Genomic DNA, 14,686 nt, shown 5'->3' on the forward strand with positions numbered 1-14,686 from the left:
TGGTACCTGAACTGAGCCTTGATGAGCTATGAAAAATCTGAAAGGTTGGGTTAATGAGAAAGGACATTCAAAGCACATGGTAGAGCTTCCATGGATGCATTAAAGTTAGGACGTGGCATGCCAAACTTGGGGAGGAAATTAATCCCAGTTTGACTGAAATATATAATGGTGTGTGTGTTAGCTGAGAGAAAATGAAACAGTTAAGATTATTACTTATTAATAAATCTTATGATTTTTTACATCTCAAAAAATCATTTAGTATGAAATTCACAAGATTTTGGACACAAACATTTTAATTCTTTGTCATAAACCAAATCTTTATTAGACTGGATATTAGACATGCCATGTCCACAGACAGTGATGAAGGCTAGTTTGCTAATATTTTTTGGGTTGAAGTAACATTTCATGGAACTGCAGGGTTCTACAGATCATAGTTTGATAAATACTGACTAATATCATGGACAAGAAAAACTGGGAAATTTTAAATCTCTCAGCATGAGATTTAAGTCTGATCTTTAGTGATTATAGATAATTGGGCCAGATATAACTCTATTATTCAATATATAATAATAATAACAGAAATAATTTGTATAATAGTTTTGAACCTTAGAAAGCCCTTTCATCTACAATTATTTCGTTTGATTCTCAAAATAATCCTATGATGTAGGTAGAGCAGGTCTTATTTTTCTTATTTTACAGTAAAGAAACTGAGGCGAAGAGGGATTAATTAAGTGACCTTCCCAGCTAAAAACTGGAGTTGGGATGGGAGTGCTCATCTTCTGGGTCTAAAAGTCTTAAGTTTCTTCTGCTACACCACAGTGCAATCACATTCTTCTTTGTAGATCAATCAACTTGGGGCATGCAAGGATTATCCTTGGTCAACTGTAACTAGGAATTTTTGTTCCCCTGGGTAAGTATTGTGAACTCTGCCAGAGACAAGTGGTATAGAATAAGCCCTCTTTAGGTGTGGGGGAGGGGAAGTGGAATTCATCAATGTGAAGACACTGCTGGGGAGGCCACCACACAGGGGTGGGAGGGAAGAAAATAGGGAGGGGAGGAACTCATCCCAGACTGCTTCCATTCTAATTATTTATTTAATTAATTTGTTACTGATTAATATAATTAATTAAAATTAATTTAATTATTCTTGTTAGCTAGGTGCTAAGCTCTGGGTTGTTATTTTTCCTTACCCCTACCCCCCACAACACAGTTGACTACAGATTCTGTTGCCTCCCCTTTCCCTAAATCCAGCCTCTTGGAGATCAATGAGATACTTGCCTGAGAAGTACCCTACTCTATTGTGACATTACTAAACTTGTAAATATCTGTAGAATGACTCCAACATTCTGGGGACCTGCCCAGTCAACTCTGGGGAGGGAAGATGAAAGGGAGCACGCACCTTGGCCAAAATCATCTTTGCAACAACATCTCTGGCATGTACATCAATGGTACAAATGGTCATAATCTTCATTCTATCTCCTGGACTTAAATTCCCAATAAGCAGTGTAATCAGTGCATTCAGCTGACTGATCTATGGAAGCAATGACATTTTTCCACAGGACATCAAATGATACCTTCCAATAAAACACTCAATTGATGAACTAATACTTAGGGAACTTCCACTCTTTGCCTGTCATTGTGCGAAGACTGTGTGTTACAACAAAGTATTAAGGCCTAGAAGTCCTTGTTTTTAAGATTTATCATATACACAGAAAGAGATAATAATTTAAATTATTAAATAATTTATCAGAATATAGTGAGCTAGATAATCAGAGCCATAACTAGGGACTTTTTTTTCCACTTAGGGTCAGGACAGTTGAGGAGGTGGTGAGGAAAGATGGCAGTAGCACTCTCTTGAGTCCAATTGTGAGGGCTAGTGCCTTAGGTGTGAAGGAGATGAGCTGTCTCACCCAATGAAGGAGGCTGGCCTTGAGTACTGTGATGATGGGACTCAATTGTCACATGGTACTCGGCAATACAGGATTGTGAGATAAAGAGCAAGGCTGATGGATGTTGAGGAAAGGAAGTACCAGTTCCCTCCCTCCCACCATGTTGGCACCTTGGGGCAAGCCCCCATTTTCCCTGTACTAGTTATAAATATGCAAATGATAAGCATTAAAAAAGATCAGAAGACTGATCATAGGATTTAGAGCTTAGAGATCAATATTCCAATCCCTTTATTTTACTGAGGCTCAGGGAGGGGGTAAGTCATTTGCACAAGACAATGCAAGAGAGTGAAATGAAAGATAATACCATCAATTTCTTACAAATGACCCACCAAGAATTACCAAGGAAAATACTAAGCAATATACCTGCTTTTTGTTGTAATCTTTAATTGCATTTTCATAACCTTCTTCCAGTCTCGCAAATGCCATTCCAACTTCAGTTGTCCACCAAATTTGAGTGCATGTCAAAGCAATCTGAAAGTTAAAAGTTCCCCAAACAAACCCACATGGCCAAATGACCAAAGAGTCAGGAATAATTTTAAACAATATACATTTTAAAAGCACTGTATGTCATTACATTTTTTCTTTTGAAAACAATAAAATATGCCTATAAAGATGTTAACTACCAGAAAAGCTCACATTTATATGACACTTTAAGGTTTACAAAGTGCTTTCCTCACTGAGAGGTAGGTAGTATAAATATGACTATCCTCATTTTATAGATTAGGAAACTGAAGCTTTGAGAGCTTCTGTGACCTATACCACTGGGACACATAGCTAACATGTTTCAGAACTGGAATCTTGGTCTCTCAGAACCCCAAGTATAGTCCTCTTTCCTTTACATCATATTGTATGTCTCACTGAATCACAATATTGAAAGGAAGCTCAGAAAATACTACAGTGGATAGAACACTGAACCTGGAGTCAGGAAGTCCTGAGTTCAAATTTTTCCTCAGTCACTTACTAACTGTGTGACCTTGGGCAAGACACTTAACCTCTGTCTGCCTCAGTTTCCTCACCTGTAAAACGAGAATTAATGATGGTATCTATCTGCCTTGGTTGTTGTGAAGATCAAATCAGATAATATGTGTAAAGTGCTTTGCAAAACTTAAAGCTTTATATAAATTCTAGGTGTGTTTAGTACAACTCTTACCTGAACAACTTTTACCCTTCTATAAAATCCCTAACAAATGATCATCCAGCTTAAAGAGCTCCAGGGAAGGGGAAATCTAGGGAAATCCTGGGGCAGCCCATTCCATTTTTGGATAGCTCCATTTGAAAGTTTTTCCTGACATTAAGACAAAATCTGCCTCTTTGCACCTCCCACACATTGCTTCTACTTCTGTCACCCAAAAGAACACAAAATAGTATGGAATATTATGATTCAAACCAATGAAAATGTGATTGAAATTTACTAAATCAGTCATTGTATTCTGTACCTGTGCAGGATAATCAAAAATCCATTGTTCCCGTGGCTTTTCCTCATACGTCACCACGGCCTCTGGGATTTCATGGCGGAGTGTGGCACACATTCGTTCAAGCACTCTATTTAGCCAGACTTCAACCTGGTGATAGAAACCAAATGCACTAAATTAGGGGTATTAGCAAAATTCTGTAGACTCCTTTATTCAGCCTCTTATCAAGAATTACTATTTATGATGGGAGTGAAGTTCAGAGGGAGCAATGAATAGAGGATTTCATCCTTGGAAACCAAATCATAGATGTGGGATTAGATTCTTACCGAAGAAAACTGTGTATTGAACTAATGTTGATCAAGTAAATTGTGCTTTCAGAGATTCAAGAAATAGAGAAAGAAGAAAGAACCTAGCTACCTTGGAAACTCTAATGACTTAATGATCTTATGTTGTGGATAGACTATGTTATTCCAACCTACTTCATGGTGGTTGCTGCATACATATCTTGGGTGTAAGGAGCTAAAGGATTTTTAGAGTAACTAGGACTACTTTAAAAAATTAATATTCAGAGACAAAACATTTGATAAGAACAAAAATATATAGATCTCAAAGATTACAATGGTTTTACAAAGACTTCTTTAGCCAATTTAACAATTTAAAGTTTAAATCCTCTGAATTACTTCCCCAAATAGTAAACCCTCTTGACAAAGGAGTCCCAGAATGACAACTGCTCTCATGGTTCAAGTGTGGTATCATTCATGTCTCATGACTACTCCTGTAGGTCTTTTCTCCAATTGGAGAGTTTTTCCCAGAACCTCCATTTGGGGGAAGGGCTCCAGATCAGCCATCTCTCATTCTCCAGACTTAGTCACCCTGCTTCCTCATGGGTAACTCCTTTCCAACTACCCCCTGCTTTTCAGCTCTCCTTTTATGTGTTGTCTTTCACTCATTATATACATCCTGTACAGGAAACTAGAAAACAAAAAACAAACCAAAAGAAAAGCAAAACTAGAAGAAGGATTTAAAACAAAATTAATATGTAAAAGTTCAATGCGCAAGGAGCAAAAGTGTACTTCAAAAAGAAAACTCTGTATCAATATTACAGTAACAAATCTCAATAGTAGCAAAACGTTGAGGTAAATTCAACTCCAAATTAAAATCATGCTAGGAAAAATAACAGGATAAAATATTTAAGATATGAAATTGTTTTATCTTCAATAAGCTAAAAAAAAAATCCTGCTTAAAAACTCCTTGAAAACAGGGACTTTTTTTCTTTTTGGCTTGCATTAGTACACCCCAAAGTTAGCACACTGACTGACCAGTGTGTTTCCCATAAACAGTGATGCCGATAGATATGATTAGCTGTTAGTAAAGGTGTTTACTCAGATGGCATAGCAAGAATAGTAATTCAAAACATGAATCCCATAATCCTTGGCCACGTCCTCCCACAAATATACACACTACCTATGAGAAGTGAGGATCCATATGTAGGATATCCATGTGGCCAAAGGCATCTTGAAGCTTCTGGTACTGAAGGACAGGAAGTCCTTTCTCTCTTCATAGAGTTATCACATGGAACTCCCAGAATCTGCTCTTCTCCAAAATCTGACTCTGAATCACCAAGGATCATGCTCCTTGAAGCCACTTCCTTTCTCAGTCAAATGACTTGTCTTTTCATATCCTGGAGAGTTATCCATATCTGGAAAATGGGTCTCTGTTCCCCACTGGATGCAGTATCTTTCAATGGTTAAATGAATGTTCCCCTTAAAGGCCAAAATTGGGAAGGGGGAGAAGACAAGACTCCTCATTCCTCTCAAAGGGTCCCTACAGCTGCTCAGATCCTTAACTAATTCCAACTCTTTAGGTCTCCCTTCTCAGAAGGGTGTGAACACCTCTGATAAAGAGATCTGAGTGTAGATCCATCTCTACAGGTAGTTAATGGGTGTTGACTCACACAAACTGAGACCTGGGAAAGACCTTAGCTTAAAAAGGCCAAGGTCTTCCACTGCATCTGGGCCTAACTCCCTTCATCCTGATCTATATCTTGCCACTGGATCCGGATGACCCTGGAGGAGAGCGTGAAGCTGGTAATTTGGTCAGCCCTACCTCACTTACATCCAACTCACTTCCAAGTCAAGATACCACCTTCCTGATGTCATTGGTCCTCTTCTGGAATGAAGGACAAACAACAATAATGCCTTATGAACACTTTATAATTACAGGGTCTTCAGAGACATCAACTGAGGTGCTGAGGGGAGAATGTTCCTTATCTCTTTAAACTCTCCCCAGAAGACATTTCTCCTTAGTACCAATAATAGCCCTAATAACAATAGCCCTAAGCATCTAAAGGCTCCTCTTTAATATATCAGAATCAGCTGGTCATAACTGCATTCCTGTCAACGTTTGGTACCTGGGCAAAAATATTGCCTAAAAGCAAGCAGAGAGCTAGCTAGCTCTCTACTTCAACTAATCTTCAACATGATGGTGATCTGGAGCCAGTTATTGTTCCTGCCATGACTAATGAAATGTCTTCAAGTGACAGTCTCACCAGAGGGAATGGAGAGAAATGTGGCCAAACAGACTTCATGGATTTCATGGCATATAGATAGGAGGCTTCAATGTAGTCCACAAGTCTCAGTCCTTATTTATTCCCCATTAGATTTTCCAACCTATATTTCTTCATTCTTGCCTATTCCCACATTTGCACTGAAGTCATCAAGTACTGAAGTATATGCTGATTTAATTTGTAGGGCCTTGAGTTCTTTATAGAATTTCTCTGCTTCTTTGTCCTTTACAACAGACCCATTGGTGTGTACAACAAGCTATGGTTGTTTTCACACGGGCTTTTTGCAAATACTTATTTGAAATATAAGCACTGCAATATGATATGACCAAATGCCCCATGAAATTATATTTCATTTTGTCTTTGGGCACATAATAAAATCAACACCACCTATTTTTGCATTTGTTCCTCCAACGAGAACCAACCTTCTTCTCCTCCCTCCTTTCTTTTTTTCTTTTTTCCTTTCATCTCCTCCCTCTTTCCCTTCTTTTCTTCCTTCCTTCTTTCCAGCAGTCATTCATAGATTTGTCCCCAGTGCTCATCATTGCTCTGTTTCTGACCTACACTGTAGGCAAGCTGGTGGTTCTGTCCAGCTCCTGATGGATCACCATACTGGTGCCATCAGCTTTATAGTCTTACTGCAGCTGAGAACTCTTGAGCTCAAGTGATCCACCAACTTCAGTCTCCCCAGTAGCAAGGGCTGTGAGCTTGTCCTTCCAATTAATTTCAGCTGCACTAAGACTTTCAGGACATCCTGTATAGGAGACTAGAAAGCAAAATACAAACTAAAAGAAAAAAAACTAGAAAAAGGTTTTCAAACAAAATTGAATCATTAAGTTTCTTTGAGAAAGGAAAAGTATATTTCAAAAAGAAAACAAAACTGTATTATCAACATTACAGCAACAATTCTTTCCAATAGTAGCAAAAATATTGAGCTAAATTCAATTCCAAATCCAAAGCTTCATAGGAAAAGTATAATAGAGGATAAAATATTTTAAAAGTAAAATAAAATTGTTACAGTAAGGTTATCTTCAATAAGCAAAAAAAAAATCCTGCATAAAGGAAGCAAGAAGTAAAAATTAAAACAGAACTAAAAAATAAAATTCAATACAAATTTTTGCAAAAATAAAAAAGTAGCTCCTACTTCCGGCATTATGTTTTCATCCTTCGAAAAGTATATAGGGTAGAAGGTAAAAGATTAGCGAGCAAGAGAGCTTTCTCTTGGCTGATTCCCATTTCCCTTCTCTTTTAGTACCCTGGGTTTGAGGTTTCTGTCAAACCTTTTCCTCTGGATAGTAAGTTTCTCCTGTCAAGCACAGTCCACTTCCTAAAGTCTGTTGACACCTTGAGAGTTGAGGAGAGAGTCTATAGCGGATGCTGGTGGTTTAGGGGCAGCTGTCCAGGTGAATTGTTGCAACATTCACTTCTAAACAACTTTAAAATAATACCTCAAATAAAATTTTGAAGCAGCAGAGCTAACAAAATGTTGGGGTGAGATATTTTTCTGGCCTAAAAAAAACTTAAGAGGTTAGCAGGAGAAGTCTATGGCGCCTGGGTGGACAGACACCTGTCTGGAGCCCACACATGCTAAGGCAAGAGCAGCCACAGCAGCAGCCATAGTAGCAGCAACAGCTTTAGGAACTCTCAGTTGAGAGATGGTGAGGGGGGTCAGACAACTGGTCTGAACGAGATTGCAGGGAATCCTTTGATAACGTTGAGTACAGTTGGCACTGTACTGCCCATTTGGAGCTCTGGGTCAAGGTTCCAGGATCGAGTGAAGAGTGTGTTGTCAATCACAAGGGAGAATGGGCTCTAATTACAATATCAAAGCAAAGAGGAGTGGTAGCATTTGCAGCTGCAGGGGATCAGGAACTCTTCCGGGGTAAAAACCAGAGCACAGCCCAGGAGAACAGTGACCATACTTCTCTCAGAATCATTGGAAGCACCAAAAACTTGCAGACCTCCAGAACTAGCTCTGAAAACAGCAGCAAGAAGAAGCCTGAAGTGTCTCCCCATTCCCAGGTAAGCAGAGCCCAACTTTAACATAAATATCAAAGTAAAAAAATAGGCTGGAAAAATGAGAAACAACAACAATAAAAAAGAAACTGGTCATAAAAGGCTACTATGGTAGCAGGGAAGGTAAAAGACATAAACTCAAAAGACAACAACAATGTGAAAACAGCTACCAAAGATCTAGCTGTACCAGCTCTAAAACTGTATTATAAAGCAGCAGTCATCAAAACTATTTTGCTGCTGTCTAAGAAATAGAGTGGTGGATCATGGAAATAGGTTAGATACCCAAGACACAGTAGTCAATGACTATAGTAATCTACTGCTTGATAAGCCCAAAGATTCCAGCTTCTGGGATAAGAACTCCCTATTTGACAAAAACTGCTAGGAAAACTAGAAAATAGTATGGCAGAAACTAGGCACAGACCAACATCTTATACTATGTACCAAAATGAGGTCAAAATGGGTATATGATTTAGACATAAAGGATGACACCATAAGCAAATTAGAAGAGTAAGGAATAATTTACCTGTAAGATCTATACAGAAGGGAAGAATTTATAACCAAAGGAGATAAAGAACATTATGAAATTAAAAATGGATTTTTTTCCTTTTTGCCTTTTGGAGGGCAATTGAGGTTAAGTAACTTGCCCAAGGTTACACGGCTAGTTTTTTTCTGTGTGTTAAGTGTCTGAGGCCAGATCTGAACCCAAGTCCTCCTGATTCCAGGGCTGGCGCTTTACCGACTGCACCACCTAGCTGCCCCTAAAATGGATCATTTTTATTACATTAAATTGAAAAGGTTTAGCACAAACAAAACCAATTCAACCAAGAGTAGAAGGGAAGCAAAAAGCTGGGAAACAACTTTTACAGCCAGTGTCTCTGATAAAGGCCTCATTTCTGAAATATACAGAGAACTGAGTCAAATTTATAAGAATACGAGTCATGGGGTGGCCAGGTAGCACAGTGAGTAAGAGCACCAGCCCCAGAGTTGGGATGACCTGGGATTGAATCCGGGCTCTGATACTTCACACCACACCCAGAAATAACTGGCCATGTAACCTTGAGCAAGTTACTTAAAACTAATTGCTTAAAAAAAAAAGAATAAAAGTCATTCACCAATTAATAAATGGTTAAAGGATATGAACAAGCAGTTTTTCAGATGAAGAAATTAAAGCCATCTATAGTCATATAAAAATGCTCTAAATCACTACTGATTAAAGAAATGCTAATTAAAACAATTCTGAGGTACCACCTCACACCAATCTGATTATTATGACAAAACAGAAAAATGATAAATGTTGGAGAAGATGTGGGAAAACTGGAACACTAATGCATTGTTTGTGGATTTGTGAACTAATCCAACCATTCTGGAAAGCAATTTGGAACTATGCCCATATAAAACTATGCATATCCTTTGATCCTACAAATACCACTACTAGGTCTGTATCTCAAAGAAATCATAAAAAATGGAAAAGGAACCACCTGTACAAAAATACTTATAGCAGCTCTTTTTGTGGTAGCAAAGAACTGGAAACTGAGGGGATGCCCATCAATTGGGGAATGGCGGAACAAGTTGTGCTGTGTGAATGTAATGGAATACTATTATGCTATAAGAAATGATGAGCAGTTGTTTTTCAGAAAAATCTGGAAAGACTTGCATGAACTGATGCTGACTGAAGTGAGCAGAACAAGGAAAACATTGTACACAGTAACAGTAACATTGTGTAATGACTAACTTTGATAGACTTAGCTCCTCTCAGCAATACAATGCTACAAGACAATCTTGAAAGATACCTAATAGAAAATGCTATCCACATCCAGGAAAGAACTCTGGAGTCTGAATGCAGATTGAAGCATACTCTTTTCTTGTTGTTTTTTTTTCTTTCCTGTGGTTTTTCCCTTTTGTTCTGATTCTTCTTTCATAACATGACTAATGTGGAAATATATTTAATAAGATTGCACATGTACAGCCTATATCAAATCGCATTCCATCTTGGGGAGGGGGGAAAGGTAAGGGAAAGAATGGAGAAAAAATTTGGAACTCAAAATCTTATAAAAATGAATGTTGAGGGGCGGCCAGGTAGCACAGCAAGTAAGAGCACCAGCTCCAGTGTCGTGATGACCTGGGGATTGAATCCAGGGCTCAGCCACTTAGCACTCACCCAGAAACACCTGGCCATGTAACCTTGAGCAAGTTACTTAACCCCAATTGCTTAGGAGTGGCCAGGTGGCTCAGCAAGTAAGAGCACCAGCTCCAGTGTTGGGATGACCTGGATCAAATCTGGGCTCAGATACTTAGCACCACACCCAGAAATAACTGGCCGTGTAACCTTGAGCAAGTTACTTAACCCAATTGCTTTAAAAAAAATGAATGTTGAAAATGAAAAAAAAAATCTTTTAAAAAACTTTTAGTTAATCTTTTATTTGTTTATTTTTAGTTTTCCACAAGATTTTGAGTTACAAATTTTCTCCCTATCTTTCCCCTACCCCCCACCCCAAGATAGTAGGCCTACTGAATACCCTTTCCCCCAATCTGCTTATATCCTCCCCCTTCCTCTCCTAACTTTCTAGTAGGGCAAGATAGATTTCTATACCCCAGGGCCTGTATATCTTATTTCCCAGTTGCATGTAAAAAAAACAACAATTTTTTTGAACATTTGTTTTTAAAACTTTGATTTCCAGATTCTTTCCATTCTTCCCTCCTCACCTACCCCCACTGGGAAGAGAAGCAATTCAATATAGGTTGTACATGGGTAGTTATGCAAAATGTTTCCATAGTAGTTATTTGATGAAAGACTAACTATATTTCCTTCCATCCTATCCTGCCCCCCCACTTATTCTATTTTCTACTTTGACCCTGCCCCTTTTCAAAGTTTTTGCTTCTAACTACCCTATCCCCAAATATGCCCTCCTTTCTATCATCCACCCTCTTATCCCCTTTCCCCCTACTTTCCTATAGAATAAGATACTCAATTGAATGTGTATGTTATTTCTTCCTTAAGCTAAATTCAATGAGGATAAGGTTGACCCATTCCCTTTCACCTTCCTACTCTTCATGTAACCGTTTTCTCTTGCCTCTTTTATATGAGATAATTTACTCTATTCTATTTCTCCTTGTCCTCTTCTGCCAATATATTTCTCTCTCACCTCTTAATTTTATTTTTAAAATATCATCCCTTCCTATTCAACTAATCCTGTGCCCTCTATCTATGTATACATGTACACACATATATACACACTCACATATATATTTATACACACCTACACCCTCCCATATATACATATATATATATATATTCCCTTCAACTATCCTCATATTGAGAAAAGTCTCATGAGTTAAAATTATTATTTTTCCATATAGGAATGTAAATAGTTCAACTTTAATAAGTTCCTTATGATTTCTTTTTCCTATTTATGTCCTCATGCTTCTTTTGCTTCTTGTATTAAGTCAAATTTTCTGTTCAGCTCCGGTTTTTTCATCAAGAATACTTGAAAGTCCTCTATTTCATTGAATATTTTCCCCCTGAAGCATTATACTCAGTTTTGCTGGGTAGGTGATTCTTGGTTTTAATCCTAGCTCCTTTGATGTCCGGAATATCATATTCCAAGCCCTTTGATCCCTTAATGTAGAAGCTGCTAGATCTTGTGTTATCCTAATTTTGTTTCCACAATACTCAAATAGTTTCTTCCTGGCTGCTTGTAATATTTTCTCCTTGACCTGGGAACTCTGGAATTTGTCTATGATAGTCCTAGGAGTTTTCTTTTTGGGATCTTTTTCAAGAGGTGATCAGTGATTCTTTCAATTTCTGTTTTGCCCTCTAGTTCTAAAACATCAGGACAATTTTCCTTGAGAATTTCTTGAAGGATGATTTCTAGCTCTTTTTTTGATCATGGCTTTCAGGTAGTCCAATAATTTTTAAATTATCTGTCCTGGATCTATTTTCCAGGTCAGTGGTTTTTCCAATGAGATATTTCACATTGCCTTCTAGTTTTTTATTTGTTTGGATCTGTTTTATGGTATCTTGATTTCTCATATAGTCATTAGCTTCCATTTGCTCCAATCTAATTTTGAAGGAATTATTTATTCTCTTCAGTGAGTTTTTAAAATTCCTTTTCCATCTGGCAAATTCAGCTTTTTAAGGCATTCTTCTCCTCATTGGCTTTTTGGGCCTCTTTTGCCATTTGAGTTAGTCTATTTTTTTTTTGCTTTTTTGGAGGACAATTGGGGTTAGGTGACTTGCCCAAGGTCACATGGCTAGTTTTTGTGTTAAGTGTCTGAGGCTGGATTTGAACTTGGGTCCTCCTGACTCCAGGGCCGGTGCTCTATTCACTATGCCACCTAGCTGCCCCCAAGTTAGTCTATTTTTTAAGATGTTATTTTCTTCAATCAGGTTGTTGACTCACTTTTCATGATTTTCTTGCATCATTCTCATTTCTCTTCCCAATTTTTCCTCCACTTCTCTTACTTGATTTTCAGAATCCTTCTTGAGCTCCTCTATGGCCTGTAAGCAGTTTTTATTTTTCCTGGAAGCTTTTGATGCAGGAGTTTTGACTTTGTTGTCTTCTTCTGGTTTTATGTTTTGATCCTTTTTGTCCCCAAAAAAGGATTCTATAGTCTGATTGCACTTCCTTTACTTGTTTATCTTGCCAGCTAATTACTTGACTTTTGAGCTTTTTGCCATGGTAGAACTCTGCTTCAAGAGTGGAGAGAGCTGTGTCCCAAATTGCTGGAGTTTTCACAAATGTTGTCAGAGGTCTGGGGAGGACACCCTCTCTACAGCTACCACAAGCTTTGTTACACTAGTGTTTCTCTCACCAGGACTACTACCCTTGACCACGAATCCAGATCCAAGCAGGTCAAAGCAAGAGTGATTACCCTCTGCATGGTTGCTTGGTCCCCCTACAATTTGAAGGCCAGGAACTCCAGAGGCAGCCATGCAGCAGGAGCTACAACTGTCATGCCTCTCTCGCCTCTCGCCCCGGGGACTGGGGCTGGACTGTGCTATTCTGTCACCTGGTTCCAATAGGGTTCCCCACTGACCTTTTGCTTTTTCTTTGCCATTTATGGTTTGAGAAGTCTAGAAACCACCACACTGCTGGTGATTCACTCTCCTGAAGTCTACTCCGGTTGGTCTGTGCTTCTGGTCAGGGCTGCCCCAAGTCTGGGCCCACGCAGCTCATGCAGGACTGCGCTTGACTCCAAGCCCTGTGTGATAGACCCTTCCTGTCAGCCTTCCAGGCTGCCTTCAGCAGGAGATTTGTTTCTCTCTGTCACTTTGTGGTTTCTGTAGCTCTAAAATTTGTTTAGAGTCGTATTTTATAGGAATTGGAGGTGTTTGGAGTGGGAGCTGAAACAAGTTCCTGCTTTTACTCCACCATCTTGGCTCTGCTAAAAAATAAATCTTTAAAAAAATAAAAAAGAAAGAAAACAGCTACCAAAATAGCCTTAAAGAAAAGTACTAATTGGACCCAAACCCAACAAGAATTCCTGGAAGAGTTAAAGAAGGAATTGCGTGGTAGAAGGAAAGTTTGGAAAAGAAATGAGAGTAATGCAAGAAATTTATCAAAAGAGAATTAACAGATAGGAAAAAGAGGCACAAAAAATACTGAAGAAATGATACCTTAAATAACAAGATAAGCCAAATGGTAAAAGAGGCATAAAAATTCACTCAAGAGAAGAAAGCAAAATTGACCAAATGGAAAAAGAGGCACAAAATCTTACTGAAGAAAATAATTCCTTAATAATTAGAATTGGGCAAGTAAGAAACAATAAAACAAAGTCAAAGAATAAAAAAAATAGAAGAAAATGTGAAGTATCTCATGGGAAAATGACTGATCTGGAAAACAGATCAAGGAGAGGTAATTTAAGAATTATTAAATTACCTGAAAGTCATGATTAAAAAAGGAACCTAGATATCATGTTTCAAGGAATTTTAAAAGAAGGCTATTTTTATATCTTAGATTCAGGGGCTAAAATATTAATTGAAAGAATCCACCCACTGATCACCTCCTGAAAGAGATCCCAAAATGAGAACTCCTAGGAAATTTCTAGCCAAATCCCAGAACTCCCAGGTCAAATAAAAAATACTTCAAGCAGCCAGAAAGAAACAATTCAAATATCATGGAGACACATTTAGGGATCATACAAGATTAAGCAGTTTCCATGTTAAAAGAGTGGAAGGCTTCAAATTTTATATTCTGGAAGGCAAAGGGGCCAGGATCACAACCAAAAATAACTTACCCAGCAGAACTGAGTGTAATATTTCAGGGAAAAAGATGGATTTTTTTTTTTAACAAAATAGAGGACTTCCAAGCATTTCTTATGAAAAGATCATGATGAATAGAACATTTCACATTCAAACACAACTCAAGAGATGCCTAAAAAGGCAAACATCAACGAGTAATCATAGGGACCCGATAAACTTAAACTGTGTGCATTTCTATATGGGAAGAAAGGGGTTTATATAGTCAGAGGGCATAAGTGTGAGTTGATTATGTTGAAATTATATCACCCCAGGGTGGCAAGGTGGAGCAGTGAATAGAGCACTGGTCTTGGAGTCAGGAGGACCTGGGTTCAAATATAGCCTCAGACACTTAACACTTACTAGCTTGGGCAAGTCACTTAACCCCAACTGCCCTGCCTCCTCTTTCCAAAAAGTTAAAAAAAAGAAATCTAAACTAGTTTGTGAGTTCTCTATTATTCATCCACATTGTTCTCTTTAAATAATTCTCTATTTCAGGGCGGCTAGG

The 14,686-nt window shown here is 38.2% G+C and overlaps 1 protein-coding gene across 1 annotated transcript in view; it reads right to left on the minus strand.

The window, feature by feature from the left end:
* Positions 1–14,686, minus strand: part of DNAH17 (dynein axonemal heavy chain 17) — a 280,684-nt gene that overhangs the window by 170,250 nt on the left and 95,748 nt on the right. The window contains exons 31-33 of the mRNA XM_069076039.1: positions 3,386–3,511; positions 2,313–2,420; positions 1,400–1,531 (exon numbers count right to left, since the gene is read on the minus strand). Of these exons, the coding sequence (XP_068932140.1) occupies positions 1,400–1,531; positions 2,313–2,420; positions 3,386–3,511 (366 nt within the window). The remainder of the gene's footprint in view (positions 1–1,399; positions 1,532–2,312; positions 2,421–3,385; positions 3,512–14,686) is intronic.

The sequence above is a fragment of the Petaurus breviceps genome, unplaced genomic scaffold, assembly GCF_028583685.1.
Source record: "Petaurus breviceps papuanus isolate PSGF00001 unplaced genomic scaffold, PetGlider_PUasm1.0 90925, whole genome shotgun sequence".
Taxonomy (NCBI): Eukaryota; Metazoa; Chordata; class Mammalia; order Diprotodontia; family Petauridae; genus Petaurus; species Petaurus breviceps.